Here is a 25,989-nt window from a genome sequence, read left to right as displayed (position 1 = left end):
CTTCAACATGACATCTCACCTGCACAGGCTTTTCCCCAGTCTCAATCTAATATAAGAGGAAATTAAATAGCATATTGATCAAAATATGAAAATGTGAAACCTCCCTAGAGTCTTTAGGGCCTCTTAAATCACTTTCTAAAAATGACTCAAAGATGCAGAGTTAAAAGTTTATTGTACATGGAATAAGCATACATAAGCCAAACATTCCTGGGCAGAGATAGTCATCATCAACTCCTTTTACTAGTCCTTCCAAGATTTCCTTCCCAGAACAATAGATATGAAAAATAAAATCTCAACTATACATACTTACCACTCCTGAAAAGGAATAGGGAACTCATATTAATTTTCCATTTCACAATCATGAACTATAAAGGAAAGGCTAGAAAGAGAGTCATGGTACCCATTAGCCCTCATTTGCTTCTGATTGATGCTGATCCCGGTGTCTATTTCTGTCTATGAATTCCCTATTCATCCTGGATGTAACTATCTGTCTCCAGGAAGTCTGAATAAAAAAGAAAGAAAACAAACAAAGCAAATAGTACCTCTTGTTTTGTCATACAACTCCTTGACAAGAGTGATCTGAAATCTTAGGATTATGGTGCTTCCTTTGTCTTCTTTCTTACAGAGAAGTTAGAGGTAAACGCATTTCTAGTGTAGGGTCACAGAAACTGCTTTTAACCACCTCTGAATTTTTCAGAGCCAACAAAAAGCTCCAGAGCAGCAACAAATAAAAAAGAATCCTTCTAAAATACTTAAGATTTCCATCTCTTAACATAAAAAACTGTTATTTGAATTATTTAATGTTTTATATTAGTTCTAGGTCAGATATAAATTGAAAAGCTTCTGGTAAGATGGATGAGTAATAAGAAAGCCAAAGGAATCAACTCTTCCTTAATCTCTTCACCAATTATTAAATACTACTTAAAAACCCTCCTTATCCTACCAAGAATCCTGAAGTAACAAGAAAAGAAATACAAATAGGAAATTTTAAAGAAAGAATCCAATCAGCAAGGTTCATTCAAACCTCTTCTCAGATCTCTTAATTCCCTTCAAAAATTAACTCAAAAATTACTATAAGAAATCTTTCAAGATTCTGCTAGTTATTAATGGCAACTGTAAAACTGCATAGTTATTAGTATTGTATTCACTTATCTATGAACGTGTTGTGTCTCTCCCCTGAAAATTGTGATCCATTGAAGGAAGTAGCTTTTGTTTTCATATCCCCAGCCTTCAGCAATCATAGTAGGTAGCTAATAAATGCTTACTGATTAACTAATGCCATTATTCTTCCTGTGGTATCATATGGCAGGCATGGACCAACATAGTTTCCAAATAACTAAAGCTAAAGATAACTAAAAGAAAAGGAAGAGGTTTATGGCAGGTGTGAACAATCCACAATATATGAGAAATTATACGGAAAAATTTTAAGAAATTTTATCAAAGAAAAATCTCATAGGATAGCTTTACTTCTTGGAATTGTACAGCTGCAAGTACTCCTTTCCTGCTAAAGAATCTGAATGAATTAATACTACTTGTTATAGAAAATATACATACCTACATGGTTATATAGAGCCATATTAATAAAGGAAGCATTTATCTCTTTTTAGGATCTTGTGCATTGAAAGATTGTTTTCCTTCCTATAGAATCTGAGTTATCATTTCCTGTGTAGAATCCAATGGGATAAAATCAAAATTCCTCCATCAGGTTGTTGACCCTTTTTTTTGAAAAAAACAATAAAATATTATTCTTTTGGAATTATCCAATTAATTTAAAAGACAGAACTCACTAGGAAAATCCATATGAATTGCAGTATCCATAAAGTGTTCATTTCTTCTTGATTTCTTTTGCCATTACCCATAAAACCAGTCAAGAATATCTCCTCTGTTTTTCCCTAATAAATGCATGGGTAAATATCTATTTTGGTTCAAATTGCCCCATAAAACTTGGCATAATTTGGCATATATTGCCTCATTTATTATGATATCACAAGGCAAAAAAGCAGTGCTCAATTGAATCCATACACTATCCATACTGAGCATAGCTTCTATGCGATTGTTGAGTAAATCTCCTTTTGTCAATTGTCAGATAGTCCACAAAAGTTGCATTTCATTTTATTCCTGAACCTGAGTCATTGACTTGGTCCATAACACTCAAATTTTCACAAATGGACTATGATCCTAAAAGATCTGATATTTCTTCCAATGATAGTTTCCAATCCATCTTTGCCTGAGCATCATGTACAGCTCTTGTCCATATTCTCCCAGGAGTTTGCTATAGCAGGTTTATCTAATTTTCTGGATGCTTTCCTTGTTTTTACCCAAGATCAAAATTCTAATAGAGTATTTGGGCTGTCATTTTGTCATCTTTTACTCTTATCACTTGATTAACCCTACTCTTTCTAGCATGCATTTCTCTGAAAACAAATTTTATTCCAATTCTTCAAATTACCTCATTATTATATGTGACATGTTACAGTATACATGTTACAACTTGCTCACACCCACCATGTGCCCTATATTTGACAATTTTCAGTTCTTTGGGGAATAGTGTGTTTCATGCCTCACAGAGGCATTTAAAAAATAAAATTAAAGAAAAAACAAATACTTGGAAAATATTGCTATTGAGATGGATATTTCTTTCTTTCCAAGAACAACTTAAGATCATTAAAAGAGCTTTGAAATTTCCTGAAAGCAGTCCAGCCTGCTCTTTTTCATCTGTTTAATTTTGGGACTGATTTATTGTTCATTTGTTCTGTCTAGACAAGATTTACATATAGAGTTCTTAGGTTGCCCATCTTATTGCTTATCATAATTTGGGAAGTATCCATTTTTTCATCCATTTGGTCAAATTCTGAATAGTTTCAGATCTTTTCATGCAACTAATACGTTCCACATTCAAATTCTTCTTCAGTTAGATCTGTGCTGAATTTCTTTCATTATAGTGTTGAATACTTTTTAATGAGATTATACTTCCCTTTTTATGTTTTAATTTTATTAATGATCTGATAATCATTTAAGAAGGTAATTTCTGTGGTTATATTTTAAAGAATTTTAAACAATTTTGGTAAATGAATGGGAGACCCCTTACTGACAAAACTTTTAAGGTGGCATTTTGCTCTGGTAAATCAAATGTTTTTTATATACACCTTAGATCAGAACAGTAGGATCTTGTGTTGTATATATCTTTCACTCAGTTGAAAGATGGTAAAAATGCCATGTGTTTTAAAGCATTACTTACAAAATCTAATTTTCTTACTAATATCTTCAATGAGGATTTCCTTTATCTAAGTGTAGATGATTCTTAAAAAGGTTTTGATGTTGATGAGAAAATAGTCATGAAGGTCAATGGTTGTTGATATTTCCCAGGTTGTCTTTTTTATTTCTATTCCAAGATTTGTTTATATCTCTGATAAATTCCTTTCCTTGTCTTGTGAATCAATTTCTTTCTTAATATTGGCACAACTTTGTCACATTAGGCATAGATTTCCTCTGGATGATTTTACCATATTTCTTCTGTCCAGTACCTTTTCTACTTCCTTTATAGCAATCCAGGATTTTGATGTGAGAGTCCAAGTGTGGCAATTCAATTATATTTTATGGAAAATTTAATTTGTCACAAAATTTTGCAGATAATTTTCATTTTTCTTCTGTATATTGTTTTCCTTCCATTTCTTTCTTAAATGCCTTTGGAACCACTGTTGGATCTCTTCTCGAGCGTTAGTGTTATCTCTCCAGTGTTATCCACGATTCCTTCTTTCTGCTTTATGAGATAAATCTTTATATAATTATATATCATACTTAATAATATTTTACTAAAGAATTTGTATTCTAACCCATTTTGGCCATCATTTCTCTCTGCTTGGCAAGTAAGTCATTAGTGTGCTAGCGTCAAGTTTTTAGGCTTTTTTGGTTTCCTTATCATAGTAAATGATAACTAAGTTTTAGATATAGAATCATTACAAATAATATTAATGTAAATTCTGCCATATTTTAAATAATAAATTGTTTCATTTGCATTGTATATCTTTTTTCCTCATTCTTCTTTCTTCTTTTTATTAATTTTGATTGTTTTCAAACAAGACATTGTTCAAACATTTGATTCAGAGATGAATACTACTTCAATAATTATTTTTTCTAAATTTTAAAATAGAATTAACTTCATTTTTGTAATGTTATTTGGTGCTTACCATAACTATCTCTTATCATTTTTTCCTCAAAAAAAGTGTTCATATAAAAGCATGAGTCTTCTATGTGTCTATAAGTTTTTGACTCTCATTTCTTTTTTCTGCCCCATGCTTTTTTTGATATATTTCTCACCTTCTTTGCCTATTTCTAACTTTTCATTTAAGGCATTGAGTATCAGAATGTATTTTGATTTATTTGAAGTGTCATTCTTTCTCTGTTTCTTCATTCTTAGTAACCCAATGTTTGTAAATAAGCTTTATTATTTTCATGATTTTCTTTTTGTAAATACCTGTTTATGAGCACTGAAATATAAGATAATGAAATATCCTATAAAAATTTCTTGTTGTTTTTGGCCATAAAATAAAACCAATTTTGCCGACTTTTCTCTTATCCTCTCTAAGGAATATATAGCTGGTTTTCAATTTAACTGCAGCTGCCTTCTTTCTTCTGATTTTATTCTGATTTTATTATTTATTTAAGAATGATATGATGCAACTTCTCCACCTATATGTCCACTTATTTATGATTTAATAAAGACTTTACATTTAAAATAGTAATAATTAAGTTAAAATTTATATATCATCTAAAATTATGTGATTCTTAGCACCCTGAGCCATCTTTTCCACCACTGTGGTATCTTTACTATAGAAGTAGAAGGGTAGCATAGAGAACGTGTGTGTGTGTGTGTGTGTGTGTGTGTGTGTACTTTTGTTCATTTGTTTTAAGGGTTGCCATCACCAGTTTATCACCAGAAGACCCATCCCTAAAAGTATCAAACCTGTGCTTCTTCAGAAAACAGACTTGATCTGTTACTGGGACTATTCTCAAAGCTTATTAGGATGGAGCCTGCCAAAGACTGCACTTTACTATCAAAGACTTAGAGAATCCAGAACCTTATCGTGAATGAGTAAATGATATTTTTCCTCGGTATTATAAAAAGTATCTAACTTAATCTTTAACTTAAAAAAATAACAAATATAATGTGTTTGTTGAAGTTTTAGAGTAAGAATATAACAAAGATATTACATTAGAGTAAAAATAATATGAAAGGTGGAAGAAAATGGAATAAACTAAGTATGTTAATTGTGAAACTATTTTAATTATTACTGTTAATTAGCAAATAGAAGTAATGTTAGGAAAAAAAATTTACTCCAATGGATCTATATCATGGGTACTTATTCCAGTGGTCCATTACTATACCCCATCTATAACAGCCCCTATCATCCAGTAATCCTCTGCTCTTTTTTCCATATTTCTGTCACCATTGCTGCAAAATTCAAAGGAAGCTACACAGGATCATTTTGTAGTTTTGCTTTTTACATGAGTTGGCCTGGGGGAAGAATTTATCACCAAGTAACCAGTCTCCCTGCCTTCATTTAGGACAATCCACAGGAAACAGGCATTGTCAGGACCATAGTTGAAGCCTTTACAGAATAAGATCTGGATCTTCCAAAGCTTTTGGTCTTTTGGTTCAAGGGTCACCTCTATACTATGAAAAGACATCAGAATAGGGTATAAACATAAAATTATATAATGAGGAAAAGAAAATTAAAGATAGGCAAAAATATTCATGAAAACAAATAAAAATGTAATTGTTAAAATCTATATAGTCATAAAGTTCTAGTTCACAATATTTAAGGGTCAAAAATATGAACAAATAATTTCAAAGGGGAAAATACAAATTGTTTATTATCATTTTAAAGTACTCAACCTTACCAGTTTTTAAAGAGATATAAATTTAAACAACTGTGAGGTACAACTCAGATCCAAATTCTCTCTCTCTCTCTCTCTTTTTTTAAGCTATTTGAATAATTTTTTTATTGATAGAACCCATGCCAGGGTAATTTTTTACATCATTATCCCTTGCATTCACTTCTGTTCCGATTTTTCCCCTCCCTCCCTCCACCCCCTCCCCCAGATGGAAAGCAGTCCTTTACATGTTGAATAGGATACAGTATATCCTAGATACAGGGAGAATTGGATTCAGAAGGTACAAATAACCCAGGAAGAAAAACAAAAATGCAAATAGTTTATATTCATTTCCCAGTGTTCTTGCTTTGGGTATAGCTGCTTCTGTCCATCAGATCCAAATTCTCAAAAATAATTGAAACTGCAAAAATAAAGATTGTGGAGAAAAAAAGGTACACTCATTCATGAGTGGTAAAATATGAAATTTCCCAATTGGTTTAGGAGAACAATCTGACCATATGGTAATTCAAAAATCAGCTAACCCTTTTATGCCATAACCTCATTACTGGAACAATATTCTGGAAAAGTTATTAAGAACAACAAAAAAGAGCTTTCAGTGTAAAGATTTTATAGGTAAAAATCTAAAAGTAATCAAATTCCAAGAAGTGGATGACATTTATTTAAACTGGAGTACTTTAATGAAACAGAATGCTATGATTTAGTTAAAACTAAGTGTGAAGAATAAAAAGAAATATGGAAAGACCTTAATAATTTAGGCAGGCATTATCTGGGCAGGTAAGGAGAAGAAAAATGGTCTGGTTGGGGGATTTCATTAGTTTAGGAAACTCCTGATATGAAAACACTCTCCACTGATGCAGGTTAGCAAGTCATTTGTAATTTATGGTCTTAGAAAGCTGTGTAGAAAATTGAGAGATTAACTTTCTTGCCTCTGGTTATACAATGCAGATGTGTCAAAAACTCAGCTATTTCTGACTACACAGGTACTTATTATCCCCTAGATAATCCTATCTCATGAAACAATATAATTGAAAAAGCAAATATAACACCAGAAGAAAAGAATGCGTACACAATGAGACTAGAAAAAAAAATCCTGATAGAACTTAAAAGATGTATCTAAAAAATTGGTTTTGGTACTTTAAGCATTGAAATTAATTTAATTATGGTTATTTAGAAACTTTAGTTAGTTATTGATAGTCCATATGTTTTTCTAAATCTTATATTTATTTATTTATTTATGTAGTTTTTGGGGAGGTAATTAGAGTTAAGTGACTTGCCCAGGGTCACACAGCTAGGAAGTATTAAGTGTCTGAATTCAGATTTTAACTCAGGTCCTCCTGACTTCAGGGCCAGCACTTTATCCACTGCACCATCTAGCTGCCCCAGTCAGTATATTTTTTGCACAACATTTCATTTTTTTTTAAAGATCATTATTAATTTTATGCTTATCATAGCATTGTCTTTACTATCAAAGAAACTGTCCTTTTTGAACTGTCAAAACATAAAAGATAAAGGCATTTTAAAAAATCTAAACATTTTAGTATTGCAATTTTTGCAGCAGCTTATTCAGTAAACTTTTCTTAAAATGATTGTAATATGCATAGTTATGTATGCATGAGCATAAATATACATGTATATTTGTATATATGTACAAGTTTAACCAATGAAAAGTCTATTGGCTCTAATGCCCAATGGGTATGAATTTTAAAAGACAAGTATCAACTTAATGACTTAAAATTGCTAGAATTAGAAGCAATTTGTTTTAGCCATAAAAATCATTACTAACTGTAATGATATGAAAAATATTCACAGTAATCTGACTGAAACATATACAGACACAAAACAAGTTAATTTAGTGCTGTATAAAGACAGCAAAATGTGTGCCATTAAAAAGTAGCTGCTATATGAGAATTCCCTAGGAGCAATAGTTATATACAGATCATTTGGTATAAGACTGTATTTGACAGCTACATCACCATCATTGTGTTTCAATGCAAACAGAAGCTTCACTGAGCTTCCCATTTTCAATTAGTTGTAAAATATCAGAACTTCTAGAAAACTGATATCAAAGAAAATTTCTTTTATATAAAGTGAAATCTCAATTGGTAGATTTTTATCCTTGCTCTTTTCTGAATAATAGACTTTTAAAAGGTTTGGTTGTACATTGCCTAAAATGCTTTTGAACATTTTTTTTTCCTTCCAGTAATTGCATCTAATTTTTTATAATTTATAAACAAGTTCTGAGAAGGTTAAAATTCCTTGGACATTAGAATGTTTCTGTTATTTGAATCTCAAACTGTTTGGTCATTCATTCAGTAAGCATGTTAAACATCTACCATGTACCAAACTCCATTTAAAATGCTCTGCATAGGAAGAAAGGCAAAGACAGTAGGAGCTTATAATCTAATGAGGAAGACAAGTGAGCAACCATATCAAAAGCTGTGTATAGAATAAATGGGAAATAATCAAGAAGGGAAGGATCTAGTATTGATAGGATTGAGAAAAGCTTCCTCTAGAATGAAGGATTTTAATTGGGACTTAAAGGAAATAGAAGAAACCTAGAGATTAAAATGAAGGAAATCAATCCAGCAAAGGGAATAGTCAGAAAAAATGCCCTGAGCCAAGACATAGAGTATATTACTCAAGGAACAATAAAGTCAATATCATTTGGATTGAAAAGTACACAACAAGGAGTACGGTGTAAAAATATTGGGAAAAGGTAAGGGATGATGGGAAGAAGGAAAACAAAGCCCTATGGAGGGCTTTGAATAGAGGATTTTGCATTTGATCTTGGAGATCAAATGAGAGAATATCATGAAACTGTGCTTTAAGAAAATCACTTTAGCAGCTGAATGGAAGATGGAATTTTAATCTTAAAAGTATATCAGAAAGTAATATGATTTGACTACAAATAAAAAAAAGATATTGTTTAGAACTTATCTTCATACTACAGATAATGGGCATTTTGTGTCCTTCCAGTTACTAAATACATTGATCCTCTGTGGTTTCTACATCAGCAAGTACTGATATCCACAGAGAGAAATGTTATAAACACAGCCCAATTTGTGTTTAAGTAAATATCACAGGAAAAAGTATAGATATAAATGTTTCCCATGGGCTAACACAATGCCCCTCCCAAGTTGCCACTGGCCTATAGGACTCCCTGGATTAATTTAGAAGGCCTGAGAATTCCATTGTTTATGATCTAGGTGAGCTTTTCTGACACAGATGCTGATTTATCATAAAATCACTCACTTTGACATGCATTTGTCCCTAGAAGTAGAAAGAAGAATGAGTGGGAAAATTGGACCAATGCTTTTTTTTCATTAAAAAAAAAAAAGTAGTAGGAGTAGTAGTGATGGTGGTGATAGTAGTAATCAGAAATTTGAAATAGTATATCAGCTCTCTCTTTTGAAAAAGTATCACCAATTAAGTACTTCTAAACTTTCTTCCTCTGAAGAAATCTGGAATAACATGCTTTGTCTATGAAGATCACTCACCCTATGATGGTGATTTTTGGCCTCATTTGAATCTCAAATCCTCAAAAAGCTGGAAGGACATCCGCAAAAAGAATCTCTTCAAAAGTCTAGAGGAGATCTTGGGGCTTCCTCCTAAATTTCTTTAGCTCCCTTCTATGAGGTTTGTCCTTAGGATTGTAGAACCTTAGACTTAGAATTAAAAAGAAATTTAGGAATCATTTAGTCTATGTGATAGATAAAGAAATTGAGGCCTGGAGAAGGAAAAGGCATTGCCTAAAGTTAACATTTTTTTTCAGTTCTAAAAATTAAATTTTAAAACATGTAGTATATGTGTTATGATTTAAACATAGGTTATTTGATTTGAAATACAGTATTCTTTCTTTGAACTGCAGTCACTCCACAAAGGATATAGAGAAATGAACAATATACTCCATGGTCTAAAAACAAAAGTTAGGGCTAATACTAAAATGCTTCATATATTGCACCTGCCATAAGCAATTTCCTTAGTATGTAGTTGAAATTACAGGTATGAAAAAAATGAAGTCGCTGGATTTTTATTCCCAAAACTATTGACCATTGTGTACTCCATATGTCAGCACTCCTATCCCATGATGTGAATTAGTGCTATTTTTCTGGTTCTGTAGCATTTTTTTTTTTTATTAAGTTAAATTTTATTTTATTTCAAGTGAAAATCTGCCTTGTCTCCTCACTTTCCTTCCCAAGCTCCATTGAGAAAGCAAGAAAAATAAAGCCCCTGTTATAAACAATATAGTCAAGCAAAACAGATTGACCACATCCAGGAAAAAAAAAAGAATAGTCTCCATATGAGTTCTGAGCCCATTGCTTTTCAGGAGAAGGCAACATGTTTCATTTTTTCCTCTTTGGAATTGTGGTTGATCATAAGATTAATCAGAGTTCCCAAGTCTTTCAAAGTTTACAACAAATGTGGTTTGTCTTTACAATATTGCTCTTATCATATAAATTGTTCTTCTAATTCTACTCATTTCTTCTTGTACTACAAATTCTCCACCCCATTCTACTTGTAACATTTAGGATCAAATGCATGTCTTTTTATGGTAAATTTTGTGGTAAAATCACTGTCTATGGCAGGAAAGAAAAAAGAAAGCTCATGCATAAAACTTAGAAGTTCAAAAGAGATTTATTGACAGTTATTATTTTTTTTTACAGATGATTGAGGCTAGGAGGGAGCCACAGATAATATGTTTTCATTCCCAAGTCTGTCTTGAGATAAGTTTTTTCTCAATATCTAGTATTAAGACAACTTGGAGAAAAAAAAAGGATCAGAGAAAAACAATAATAATTTCCCACATTTACTCTTTTTAGAAAGAAAAATTCTCTTCACTTATATGTCTGTGAGACTTCCCAGACTCCCCAGGAATTCTAGAAGAGTGATTATTGGGGAAGCAGAGATATTAATCTATTACTACCATAGATCTTGGGATCTAACTTTAGGATAGAGCATTAGAGCTGGTTGAGGAAGGCATGAGGAGGGAGAGAGAAAGGTAGCGACATTTTGACTGATCAGATTGCTGATTTTACAAATTATTGGATCTTTTCTCATAGAGAAAGCACCTGTTCTCATGTCCTTGACTAGACTCTGATAAACATTAATCTGTAAATTTCCCAGAGGTCCAGAGACTGATGCTTCAACACAGGTAGTCATTAGCTCACAGTGGGAGCCTCATGGTAAAATAAAGAACAAAAGTTGTATTATGTTTATTCATGATCTGAATTCCTGCATAAGAGCAAGCCCAATAGAGTGAGATCTGGCAGAGATACTATAGATATGTGCACACATACATATATACTTACAAATATACATACACATATATGAATATATACACATATATGTACAGTGGAAAACAATAGGAATAAGGTAATGATGACATAAAAGATATGAGCAGCAAGTCTTATATGTAGTAGGGTAGATCTCCATGTATGTGACCTGGACACACATATTCCCTACACATTTTACCTATGAATATATGTGCCCTATGTAAGTTCCCCTACATATCAGACAGTAAATCAATAAGCATTTATTAAGTGTATCTCTTGAAGATTCAAGGAAGGCAGAAACTTTGTCTTTCTTGGACTATCTGGAGTTTCAGCCTGTATTGTTAGTAGTTTGGCCGTAATTATAATTATATAATATATTATTATAATATATTACTATTTAAACAGTGCCAAGAAGTATCTCAAAATGCATGTTTTTCACCAATGGGCAGATAATACTATATTACTCTATACTTGTGGATTTTCAAATATCAGTCAATCAGCATGTATTTATTAAGTGCTTACTATGTTCCAGGTACTGTGCCAGGTGTTGGGGATGCAAAGCTAAAACAGTTCCTGCCTTGGGAAATTACATTCTAGATTTAGACAACATTAAGTAAGCTTTCTCTGATTATCTTTTTTTTGCATATAAAAATATAACACAGATGAACTATTAGATAAAGCTTTTTTTCAAGGGAAGGAGGGGTTGAAGAAATGAATAGAATTATTGCCCCAACTATCAGGGGCAACAACAACCAAGGCTAAAGTGAAGACTAAGTCTTCAATCTCTAGCACTGGGGTGGAGCTGATCCTGGAACTTCCCTTACTGAGGAGAAGGAAAGTAGGGATGAAGAGAGCGCTGTGAAATAAAAGACCTGGGAGGACAACGGATTAATATTATAGGGCCTAAGAGAGAAGTGACTGACTAGATAAGCAGTCTCTATATGTCCTGCCCACAGAGGATGACATTGCAAGGGTCCCTGGTGGAGAGCCTCAGATAAAGGTTGCAAATGAAAAGAATGAATTGCAGACCTTTTTCCCTGTGGCTAGATGTGGAATGAGCCCACCAGACTATCACTGGCGGCTCCAAATTTTGGATACACTCCAATTTTGCCCCTTCCCACCAGTAGAATTATATTCTCTGTTAATCTTTCTTTCTTGACTTTTTTATTTTTTTAAAAAGTGGATATCAACTAATTGGGGGCCCACAGTATGGGAGCCCATAATAAATACTTAATAATTGGTTGATGATACATTTATGTGAAACCTGTACTGAAGAAAATCCTATAATTTTGACCACTGCTGATTGTATTCCCTTGGAAGGGGCATGTCTCATTTTGAAAAACTCTACACTATACTTTGTTGCCTTAAATCAAGCCACCTATGGACTAAGAAATTACAAATTAGGGTTGGACATTCCTAGAATATCAAAGCAAATAAAAGTTGCCCTTTTGCCTACTCTCAGGAATAGTTTTTCCTCTCTGTAAACTTAATAAATCAGTGAGCGTGTGAACCAGTGCAGTGAATTTGCTGACATCAAGAAAATGTTATAAAAGCAGACAAAAGAAAATCCCCAAAACAATACTTGATAATTCTGTGTCTTTATGTTTCCCTTTGGTATTAATTCAAGATGCAGATGCAAAATTCCTGTTTTTTAAAGGTATATGTTTAAAAAAAAACTTGAGCTAGAATATAGTAGTTTGAAATCTCTAATAATCACCATTTATTCTTCACTATATTGAACATTGGCCTTTGGGGCTCTCCTTGGTATGAAGAGATCTTTGACATGTTTTATTCAGTTTGCTCTACACCCCTTTCTGTTGTAGTCTTTGTAAGCTGTTATAATCAATCTTTCTACACAAAGGTCAGCATATTCCCAAGATGGAGAATATGACATTATAATTTGTAGAGGGAGAATGCACCATGATCTCTGATACTTCAAAGGTCCTCTCACAGGTCCTCTAACACTGAATAATTTTGTAGTCATTTTATGCTAACAAAACTGAATTACTATTGATGTACTTTATCAAAGAAGCAGAACTAGAGAAATGAGCTTATGTGTTAAAAAGACTATAACTGGCCTTAAAAGAACAAAGTAGCAATTTTTCCATTATACATAAAATAAAAAGTCTTGTTTTAGCACTTAAAATACACAATCCTTTTTGTCTGTAATTAATTGTGTATTTTAGACACTGATGATTCTAAAATAGACTACAAATTATTTTATTGGCTTTCTGTTCTTATTTCATCACACTGCAATTTTAAAATAATATATACTTCTTGTTTATATACTCATTCCCTGAAAATCTACTGGCTTGATATGATTTATGAGAAGCAAACCAATTTTTACTTATTAAAATTATTTATCAAATCTAGCTCTAAATATTCCCCCAAGGCAATGGAAGGCTGACTGAATGACAGCTTTGGGATTTGTTTCCTAAGAACAGAACAAGTAGACATAGGCAATCATTTGTCAAACTGTCAGGCTCCCAGAGAGGGATCCCCATACAAGTAATATACATAAGACCTTTCACCACAGTAGAGCATCCTCTCTCTCATTTTATGTCTGGACCCTTTACATTGAGAAGAAAAAAATTCATTCTGGTTAGTTTAAATAAATCTTGTCCTTGAACAACAACAAAAAATTAGATCTACCTCATTTGTATTTCTTGCGAAATTCATGAGGGTCCTGTTTTAAAAGTTTTCAAATCATACACACATACATATATACATATAACCAATATTTTGTATATATAGTGTTGGTAATAGGTAAATGTTGTATCATTTCAGTCATATCTGACTCTTTGTGACCCTATCTGGAGCACCATCCTTTATATTTTTTCCATCAATTCCCTTGATATTCTTGACCTTTTGTTCTTCCAGATGAATTTTTTTTTGGTATTTCTAATAGAATATTATCTAGTGAACATATTATGAAGGACTATACCTCAGTCTTCATGCATAGTCAGAGTCAGGAAAACTGGGGTCAAACTGCATCTCTGCCTTATCATAAGGTGATTTAGGCAAACCACTTAACCCTTCACAGTCTTATACAATTCTCTAAAAGTGTACATTGTAGAAAAGAAGTTGATTTGCATTGGTATGGTGAGTTTTTTCAGTAGGAGTTCCCTACAGAAGTGAAATCACAAATTCAAAATATGAAATACCCCCAAAAAACCCTCAATTCAAAACATATTTTATTTCCTCTAAAGTCTTTGTCTAATCCTTCAATTTGGACTGTAGTGATTCTAGATTATTGAAGACTACAGCACTAGAGCTCAGAAGCCCTGGCATCCTTTATCAAAAAGCATAAAGTTTGTGCAGTGGATAAAGTCAAGAGGACCTGAGTTCTAATATAGTCTCAGATACTTAATACTTCTTGGCTGTGTGACCCTGGGCAAGTCACTTAACTCTAATTTCATCAGCAAAAAAAAAGGCAAAAAACCTACAACTCTTCAATTGTAAATCTAATATTAGACTATGTCTATCTTTCAATAATCTGTCACACTGGGGATACACAGCTGGATGATGAAACAATCCTTACTCCCGAGATGCTTACATCCCGATGGGCATGGTGACAAGGGCATATGTAAGCATATATAGAATAAATACAAAATAAAGAAATGGTAGTTTGAAGGGAGATCTAACAGATGAGAAAATCAGAAAAGGCTTCATATTGAAGATACAACTTAAGATACATTTATGGCAGGGGGAGAGTCAATGCAAGGGCATGGAATTGAAACAGGTAGTATTACTTAGGAGGGACACAAGGTTAATGGGATTGAATCACACAATGCAGAAGAGGCAATAATATCCAATAAAGCTGTAAAGAGAGATTAGGGGGCAGATTGTATAGAGCTTTAAAAGTTACATAGAGGATTTAATATTTTTTTCTAGAGACAATACTCCAACATTGGAGTTGGGAGGCTAGGAGACTCATGTGGTCTGATATGTGTTTAAGGAAACATGGTAAAAATGTGGAGGAATTACTGGAGTAAAGATTTCAAGCAGGCAGACAAATTATGAGATTGTTGTAATCTAGGTGAGAGATAAGATGGACGTGAACTAAAGTGATAGCTATGTAAGTAGAAAGAAGAGGTCAGATGTAAGGGATGTTGTGAAAGTGCAAGATTTGATAAGAGATTGGCTATGTGGAGGTATGAAAACTGAAAAGTTGAATAAAACACAAAGGTTTTGAGATTGGGAGACTAGAAGGATAATGGAACTATGGACAGAAATAGAGAATATAAAAAAATCAAATTGTAGATATCTAGGATTTAATATGTTAACTCTGGTGAAGTAAATTGTTTTCAGTAAGCATGAGAAAATTGAACTGCTCTAATCTTCAACTCAACTTTTTGCTGAGTACATACTATGTACCAGATACTATGAAAAATTATTTTTATGCATTTGTATTAAGTAAATATTAAGTTTGAAGTTTATGGACATGGCTTGGTTTCTCTATGAACAAAAATAAGCAAATTTTCTCAATAAGGAAATCCAGGATGATTTAGTCTAAATCTGTAAGACCTGATGTAGAGAATTTATCAAAGTCAGATGCAAGTTGATCACCCTGTTTTTTTTTTTTTTCACTTCTCAACTACTACTCCTAAAATTTCCAAACAACCCTCCCCTACATGTTTAATGCTAGAGATAGCGTCATTGTACTTGGACAGGAATGACATTTGCTGAAAGTATGGGAATTGTTTATAATGTTAATGGAAGGGGCAGATGAGATAACTGTAAATTTTAGTCAAAAAACTCATTTCAGTTATAGATTGATTGATAAAGTTGAGCCATATATTTACTGGATCTAGCTTTTTGTTTTTTTCTATCCTTATTACAAATGAAATCTTAGGATCAGAGATATGGAGCTGGAAGGAATCTTAGAAGTCATTATTCCAAACTACTCCTTGAACAGAAGAGGAAACCTTGGAAGGTCCAAGGAGGTTAAATGATTATCCAAGAATCACACAGGTAGTATAAATACCAGAGGAATAATCTGATTGAAGGTTCCCTCATTCGAAAGCCAGTGTACTACACTGCCTCTTTTCTTAGCAAATTGTCTATTTTTTTTAAATGATTGGACACTGATAGATTTTAAGTTAATTCTGAGTTGGCTCATTTTTCTGAGTTTTTTACACTCTATTCAACTGTTGAAATAAAAAAAATTGTTGGTCTCATATTTTCATTTAAAATCTTCCAATATACAAAACACTTTTGTTTGATTAAATGCACAGTGTCTTAGGGTACTGTATTGGGCAGAAAAAACTCATATTAACAAGTTACAGATTGGTTGAGCTATAATTTACTTTGTTCATTTTGCTAAAATTGGCCCTATTATTTTGGTAATTAATTTTTGACAGAAGATTTCACTTGGGATAGGCTCCTTCCAAAAGCAACGCTAGAAATCCTAATTCAATTCACTGAACCAAGACTATAAACATAGCAGAATTTCTTGGATCATTTTAGAGAGGTTTAATTTTTTTCCTTATACCAATTTCTCAATAACACTATTTTGTGGTAGTCTATATTTAATAGCTATTTATCACTTTCATTTCTTAATGTATATGAAAGATGCTTCAGCTTTTTTATCATATAGAAATATAAATGTAATTAAAAATTAAACAAGCTGAATTCTTAGTTGTAAGTGATTTCTTCATGAGGGACACTAAGATGTATGTCAGAAATTAGAAGTGTTTTTATTTTTGACAAAAACAAGACATAATTAGGTTTAAAGTGTTTTTCCTAAAAATTATTTTCCGTGTACACCAGCTTTCCTTGCTCATAATTTGTTCCCCCTTCATGTAGCTGATGCCTTAAATGGATTTTGAGGCACAAATTTGTGATAGGTTCAAAAATCATCGTAAATTGCACTAGTATTTAAGTTAATTAATGTATAGTAAATACTACGTTTCCCTTTGTTCCATTCAAAAATTTTACTATAAGCAGTAGAAATATTAACTTTTTAAATTTGGAATCATTTTAGAGATTTCTTTCCCTAGGTAAAAAAAAAATCTCCCCTTTGAAAGTATTTCAATTGACTTTAACAAATATTTATTATTTGCCTATTAAAGTAAAGTACAAGGTATTATAATAATTCGTGGTGACATAAAGAAAAAATGAAACGGTCCCTGTCTTCAAGGGGCTTATAAATCGCAGGAGAGTAGAGAGGAATATCGGGAATGGTTTTATATGAAAAACACTTAAGCTTCAGCTCTCATACAAAAGAGGGACTCATGAATTTAATAAGAGTGTTTTGTGTTCAGGAAATAGCCAGTCAGCCAATGTGTCTAGAAGAAAATGGTTCAAAGCAACCTTCAGAGATTTGAAAAAAAGGTGATAACCAGAGTATAGAGGGCTTTAAATGCCTGACTTAGGAAGGTTTGCTGTGTGGACTGGAGAAGGCAGAGATATGAAGCTGGAAAACCAACAACAAAAGTCGTGCAATTTAATTATCCAGGTGCCAAGTTATCAGGATCTGAACAAGGTAAAACTGTGAATGCAAAAGATGAGCAGAATCAGCAAAAGCGTGAGAAAATGAGTAAGAAGAATCAATTCTGGTTCTAAGGTTGTGAAACTCCATGACTATAAGGATGACAGTCTTTGCAATAGAAACAGAGACATTTTAAAGAAGGATAAGTACAAGGAAAATAGAGTAAATTCTGTTTCGGACATGTTGAGTTTGAGATAAATGAGTCATCTAGATGGTTCAGTGGATAAAGTGCCAGGCCTGGAGTGGGGAAGAACTAAATTCAAATCCATCCTCAGATTGATTATAAGCAAGTCCCTTAACTTCTGTTTGCCTCAGTTTCGTCATTTATAAAATGAGGAAAATAATTTGTAAAATGAAACTAATAACAATAATATAAAATGAGGATAATAATAATAATAATGTATAAAATGAAGATAATAATAATAATCCCAGGATTATTGTAAGATTCAAATGAAATAATAGTTGTAAAGTACTTAGTCTGCAACATAGTAGGTACTATATAAATGTCTGTTATTATTAGCTTTCATTATTATTATTATAAGACTAATGGAAAATCCAGATAAAGATACCTACATAGGCAATTGGTAATGACTAACTATATTTCAAGAGAAATACTAAGAGTAATGATAGAGATTTTGGAAACTTTTGAATCCCAGTAGAGCTGATCAAGCAACCAGGTGAGTAAAGAGTGAAAAGAAAAGAGCCCTAGACAGATCATTGGGAAATAATTACAATTAGCTAGTTTAGAGTGTTTTTTCTTAAAAATCAATATTCTTGAATACCAGCTTTATTCAAAATCAATGGAACTAACAAAATATAAAGGTAAATGCTTTCTTTCACAAGTACAAACAATTTGGACTTCTGTGGCCTGTTTTATGGAAACTGATCTATACCTATCCAAAAAGTAGTTTAATTTTCCATTATTTTACACTTTAATATTATTTTCCTTAAGGAATGATTTCAAATAATCAGAAATTATTCTTTGAGATTGATTTCTTTTTAAGACTTTGGGCTTCAACTTCCAATTAATTCATCTACTGTAAATATCTTTACTGAAATTTGCTTTATAATTATGCATACACTATTTTATCCTTATAAATATTTTCTTAGAAGTAATACAGTCCATTGTTTGTAATCTCCAAAATAGCAAAAATCAAACTGTCAATGTATATGTTATAAGTTATATTTTTCTTGTTCTTAATTATCATTTTTTAATGTATGAAATGTATGAAAGACTGGGAAAATTTTCTCTTTGATAATTAAAAAATAAGATGAGACAAGGTGTTTCATAGAACTGCTCTTTTTTTCTTTGCTGAAATTTTGGGAAACTTTTCAACCTTATCATAATCTTGTTTTTCCCTCCTTTTTTATCTTTTCTCTTTCCTGTGCAGGTGATTTCTATTCCCTCATTTCCAAGCTGCTAGGAGAAAGGGAAGATGTTGTTCATGTGCATAAGTATAATCCTACAGAAAAGGCAGAATCAGATCTGGTAGCTGAAATTGCTAATGTAGTACAAAAGAAGGACCTTGATTGGTCTGGTCCCAGGGAGGGAGCCGACCATAATGTGAGGGACAATGCCATTCTTGTCAGAGACAGAATTCACAAATTCCACAGACTAGAATCTACTTTGAAACCACAAGAGAACAAACCTTTCTCATTACAACAGCCCCTACGTGCCGAGGGTACCCAGGAAACAGAACACTCAGGAGGTGGGTTTAGGGCATCTTATAAGCACTGTAATACTAATAAGAGTTTCATTAACGAAATCTGAAGGGAATAACAACTTGGATAAAGTTGGATAAAATAATTTATCAAAAAAAATTTAAAAGGAAGCCCCAATTATTGGAAGCAGAATCCTTTCATCACTCCTTTCCCTATCTTTGGCACATTTCTTATGCTCTCTTATTCTCTTTCTTATCTAATATCATATGATAATTCAATTAGACTATATAATTAGACATACAATATTTGTATCTGTATATATTTCTATCTATAAAAATATATCACTTATATATACTATAGTATAATAAATAGAAATATATTATTTACATATACTAAACTAAAATATAATATTGATATAAACATCTATGAAGTATTTCTACATAATATCTACTACTTTGATGATGTCATGATAAAATTTGAATCTGAATCACTTAAATATACCATTCAAAATCCATTCAAGATACTAGCTATGTGAAGGGAAAATGAATTTTGAATCAAGAAAGTTAGTATTCAAAGAAATGATTTTTTAAAAATACTTTAAAACTAAGTGTTTTATTTTTGTCAAAAACAAAAACACATAAAATAAACAAAAATGTAGTCTTTAGTTCTAATTATTTATACTACATTTTGGTACCCTTAATAAGGACATCATCTATAGCTAAAGATTCACATTGTTTAATTTTTAATTCTATTTTAATCATATGAAAAACTGAAATATTTTTCATATACATTAAGAAATTAAAGTGATAAATATAAATTACCACAAAACAGGTATAATCATATAAGGAAGAAAAATTAAACCTCTCAAATATTATCCAAAGAGATTGTCATGTTTATGGTCTAATTGAATTATATTATAGCTATTTATAATACATATTATATTTGAGTATCTTTAATATACATGACTTTATACTTTTTTATATATATATATTACCATATGCTTTTATATAAGTATTCATAAAAACAAGTATACCATATACTGCTTAATTATATTTATCGTAAATTATATGCTTACATTTAAATATTTTTAAAAATCATAATAACTATATAACCAAAAAATATTTAATCTATACTTTTGTCTGTTGAGTTTAATTTTAATATGAAAAATTTCCTTAAATGAACATTTTTCTATTATGCCAAATGAAAAGCAATATAAAACATAATCTGGTGAGCAAATTCCTAATATGTTTTGTGTTTATAGACCCATTTCTTAAAGATGCATAAATCCTTCTCAGAGGAATTGTCAGCATTTTTATCTGATTTGGCTTGTAGGCCATAAGTTCTTTTTATAATTTTGACCTCTTAAAAGTTCCATTATCTATTACTATCTTAATTGGAAATTTGAGTAGTTATTTCTGAAGGGACATAAAGCTCATCAATAGCTATCAGTTTTATCTTTAATTCTGACCCTGCTACATTTTATGCTTAGAGAAATAACTTATTCCCTTCAGGTTCCCATTAGAGCAAGCTATGGATGCATTATATATATCTTCAATTGTATTGTGGTCTCTATGATACTGATTGTGTTTCATGTTACTAATTTGAAAAGTCAGAAAAAAAGCATTTCGAAATTCTGTCTGAAAAATTATTGATACTTATACAGAGCCATTGTCTAAGCAAACTAAAAAGGCAATGTTGTTTTCACATGGACTGACATTGCCAAATAAATCTTTGCTGGCAGCCATAAATTATTTATTACTCATATGATTTCTGTTTGTTATTGAAAAATTATAATTGTATATTTTGCAAGGAACAAATCTTTGTCTTTTGGGAATGGCCTAGTGGCCTAAACCAAGTATTTGGAACATTCTGAGTTAACACCAGTTCAAATTCAAGCAGAAGCAACCCACTTTTAAGTGGTTTGAGTATAGAAAACTATGATAACATGGAAATATGTCAGCCAAAAGATCAGCTTTGGTGAGTACAGATATTTGCCCAAAGAATATCTCTGAGACATGAATTACAACTTTAGAAAAGTCTACTGCTTCTTTTATTTAATTCTTTCTGTCATCTATTTCAAAATATTACAATTGACAATTGGCATAAATTCAGAGGGTAAGATTTAAAGTACTATTTTCTTGACACATAGTGTCAACCAAAAAGTTAGAACAGAAAGCATGAAAAGAAGAAGAACTGAGTTCAAATCCAAGATTTGTCACTTGGTTACCTATGTTACTGTAAATAAATCATAAATTTTTGGACCAAACAACTAAAATAATAAGAATGATAATAGTAATTATTTTAAATGCAGAAAATAGATTTTCTGCATAAATAAAACTTTTATAAATGCAGATAGCAGTGTAAGAGAATAGAAATCATTGAATTAAGAGTCACAACAAATCCTACCTGTTTGACCTTGGACAAGTTATTGTACTTCTCCGACCCTCTCTTTTTTCATATTTAAAATAAGGAGATTGGATTTAATTATTTTTAAAGTATTTTCCAACTCTTAAAACTCCTCTTGCCTTGTAAAATGATTTATATATGGAACAAAAGGGACATCTTATTTTCAAAACATTCCTTTTCATTGTAATTGAATGAATATTGAACAAGTTAATAGAAAGATAGGTGACCATAACATGCAATAGGAAATTTGATTATAAAAAATAAATAATCATGTATTTCTGCATGAAATTATTTATTCTGACTTCATTTCACTGCCCAACTTTGAAAGCTTTTAAAAATGGCAAACAATATCACAAACTGTTTTACTTACAGGGATGTTTGTATCAAAGATGTATCATATGTGATTAAAATATAATATTGATAATTATATATGTATATTGAGCACACACGACCCATATTTATGATTTTATTAGGAAAGGAATGATATGAATTCCTCATATGGATATTCTGACCCTGATAAGGACGCATTCTTTGCCAGTACAACTTTCCAACTCATAAGTATTTCACGGTCTTATAAAGTTGCCTGGAGCACTAGATACTTTGGGTAACATGCAACTATTTCCACAATAATTATATTTCTCAATTAAGATGTGAACCCAGGTTTTCATGATTTTAAACCTCTCTATCCCATTATGCCTTGCTGCCTCTGTAAAACAAATACTTTTATGAGAATTTATATGAATATATTAAACATAGAACTGATGTAAAGATCAGTTCTGGGGTGCTATGTTTCAATCCAAAGTCATGTTACAATTTCAGGAATCACCAGGTCACAGTGTTATCTATAAGTTAGTCCTGGAAAATTCTGTCCTAGATCTGCCAAGGAATATAAACTAGAAAGCTACCAACCGAAAATGTGATCTCTGCTTTTTTGGAAATGGTGATAATTGCAGTTTTGCTCTTCTTTATAATTCTGGTGAACGTGCTGACCTCCACAAAAAGTGGAGTCAGATTTTTTTTTTCATTTTTGCAAGTATTATTTCCTTTCAGAATTTTATCCTCATTGACAAAGTTTTCCTAAAGAAGAAAGGGATTTCTTGTATGCTAGCCTATGATACAATGCTGCACTAATATACCAATAATCTTCAAGGATCAGTGATCTGCTTTCCAACAACAAAGATAGTAATTCATCCATTCTTAACCATCCTATGCATTTCTTCATGTCCTCCCATAAATTTGTTGCAGGCAGGCTACTTATTTTTCTCAAGTGCTTCATCTTATGGTTGTTTTTTTTTTGACATGGTGATGATGCCAGTTGGCCACAAGAACTGTCCTTCATTCTCATTTTATCATCAGTCTATCTTTTTTTGATCATTTCTTTTAGTAAGCAATTGGATGACATCTTTCATATTTTCATTTGCATAATTATTTATTAATGGTGTGTTTCCCTCAACTTATACCCACTGTGGATTTGGCCATTGCCCTTTGGGTGATCTTCAGCTACAGGTTTTTTTAAGAAGACTGTAGTTTCAATATCTTACATCCATACAACATTATCAGGAAAATATTGATGTTAAGACATAGCCTTTATTTTAGAAACATCAAGAAATGAACATTGCAATTTCCCAAAGGCAATGCAACCTATCCTTCTTCTGTTCAATTCTTTATCCAACATATTAATCATTTGCAGTGTCTATCCAAGATAATATACTGATAGATGAGTTCATAAATTGTAAGAACAACTGCATATTGCAGTCTAGACAATGGATAATCTATTTCTAGTAGATTTGTACACTCTGGAAAGTTAGAGCAAACAATTTTGATTGGTTAGGCATTTCATTCAGTATATTACAATTGGAGGGGACTTGATGCAGTTAGTCCATTACCACCAGAAAATAGGAGAATCTGAAGAATCTCATGAAATATATGGAGAATCCCTTTTTGATTTGAATTCCATCAAGAATTTCTGCTATAACAATAATGAAGATCTTTGGCTAGAATGTTATTGTTTTATGCCTTAATTGATATTCAAATCAATAATCGGAGAATTGAAAACAAGACTATCTCTGTTATACTTTTCAGGGATTCTTGTATAATTTTGATATGTTTCTAGAAGACATTTTGCTGGAGTTGCTTAAAGCTTCCTTTTGCATGAACAAATAAGAAAAAAAACTTTAAAAGCCATCATTTAAAATAGTTGTATCTTGAATTTGCCATACTTTTAACCAATATATGCTTGCAAAACTGAAGAAAATTCTTTGCAAAAATTTGCCAGTTTTCATCAAGAATACTTCCATTGAAGAAATAGATTGTGCTTACAAAAATTTAATATATCTGGGAAAGTAGATATTTGGTTCAATAAACAGTGATTAGTATTCTCCTAGTTTTAATTTTGGGTAATATTAAGGTCTGAAAGCTTTTTTTTTATTCTTTAGTATTTTTCCTCCTCCTTCAGATACTTAACCAGATCTTATTGCCCTAAAAGTTGTTTCCCTTTCAGCATTGATTTTACCTTTGTGTTTGTGTATTTGTGCAGATGCTTTTCTTTCTCATGCTTATTTTCTTCTTCAGTGCCATCTCCATTTCCTCCAGAAGTACATGTGGAACTGATGTCAGAATCCAAAAATGTAGTATCCACTGTTCTAGATGGTGAAAAAGGTGCATTATTAAAAAAAAAAAAAACTTTCAAATCTTTCCCAAATTTTATCTATTTGTTGTTCTCCCAGTTTTATCCTTGGATGACTTTAATTGCATCTTTTGCCAAGCATTTAGCAAATTCTTTTTTTCTATACTGTTTTTCATTGTTTTTTGACACAGTTCTGCTTATGACTATCTAATATCCTTTACTGTAAAATTTTACAAATGAATTTGTATCTCATACCATTGTTGACCATGGATACCTTTTTTGGTTTGATAAATTGATTAGCAATTTTCCAAGAAATTTTTTTTATATTTTTGACCTCATTATTGTAATTGATTTGCTCTCACTAAACTTAAATAGGAAATACTTATAATTTTCCCAGAAAGAGGAAAAAGACACTTCAATTATTTTATTTGATCAGGTTGGAGTTGCTTTCATTAGTATCTTTTGTTTTTCTACCTTTGAATTGATTTTGTTCTTTTTTCTAATAACTAAGTGTTCTGACTATACCTACAGATGATCAGAAGTAACTACCATATAAGTAACAAGTCAGTTCCTGTTAAGATGTAATGTTTTATCTTAATGATGTGATGTCATTTGGAAATCAGTATTCTTATCTTAAAGAAAGTTATGTGTGTGTATGTATGTATGTATATATATATATATATATATATATGCATATTTAAAAAGAAAAAGATCCTTGTGTTGAGTCCACATGTCTTTTATCTTTCTCATTTCTTATTCAAATAATATTTTCAACATATTTTTCATAATCCTTGCCCATACCCTTTTGCATTAAAATCACTGACGTTTACTGTATTTGTTCATTTCAGTTGTGGTATTTTATTAAGTTCTTAATAGATTTCCTTTGTTTCTTTGTCTGCAGTACATATTGGCACCAATGATGCGTTTTTTGGCAAATATTTATCATGAGAATATCATGCAATATAAGATGATCAGAGATCATATGTAATGAGTTTCCTTATTGCCTTTCGATTTGTGAACAAAGCAACTTTTCCATTTCCTTTTATTTGCCTCTCTAAAGAGAACCTGCCATCCATTCTTTCATGTAGCAGCTAACTTCTTTTTGTCCTTTAGTTTAATTTATGTGATACATTTAATTACTCTGGTAAAATGTCTATTTTACAAGAATCTCAAACAGAGTAATAACATCTGTCAAAATTCATAGATGGCCTAAAGATTATGATATTGCATACCTTCTAACCCTTTTCTGCAACTCTATCATCATTGCTTCCAAAATAGAATGAAACCTTAGAGAACCTAGGGCCATTTTGTATTTTTTATTACATAGATTACTTTACCAAAAGTTTCATCCCTAAGTAGCTAGTCTATTAATGATGAACCTTTCCATAGTCATGGTGGGATCCCCAGAAAACAAACTATTGCTGTGACCATAGTTGAAAACTTTCTAGTTAGATATCTGTTCTACTGGTCTAGCCGTGGAAATCCATAATAGGAACCCTCATACTTTATGGCAAAAATGGAAGATTTTGTGGAAGACAGAATAGTCTAAAAATTAGTTTGTGGAGCTTTTTTTCCCTACTAACTTAGTACTTTTACTTTTACCACCCCGACTTTTAAATTTGTTTTAAACCAAC

At 31.6% G+C, this 25,989-nt stretch overlaps 1 protein-coding gene across 8 annotated transcripts in view; it reads left to right on the top strand.

Annotated features, from left to right (window-relative positions):
• PAM (peptidylglycine alpha-amidating monooxygenase) overlaps positions 1-25,989 on the top strand; it is a 355,927-nt gene that overhangs the window by 278,839 nt on the left and 51,099 nt on the right. For 6 of the 8 annotated variants that reach the window (XM_051995235.1, XM_051995226.1, XM_051995214.1 and 3 more), the window contains one exon: positions 19,053-19,370. The exons of the other annotated variants lie outside the window; for them this stretch is intronic. In XM_051995235.1, coding sequence (XP_051851195.1) covers positions 19,053-19,370 — 318 coding nt within the window. The remainder of the gene's footprint in view (positions 1-19,052; positions 19,371-25,989) is intronic. 8 annotated transcript variants of the gene reach the window in all.

Source organism: Antechinus flavipes, chromosome 1, assembly GCF_016432865.1.
Source record: "Antechinus flavipes isolate AdamAnt ecotype Samford, QLD, Australia chromosome 1, AdamAnt_v2, whole genome shotgun sequence".
Classification (NCBI taxonomy): domain Eukaryota; kingdom Metazoa; phylum Chordata; class Mammalia; order Dasyuromorphia; family Dasyuridae; genus Antechinus; species Antechinus flavipes.
This window is presented reverse-complemented; position numbering and strand designations above follow the sequence as displayed.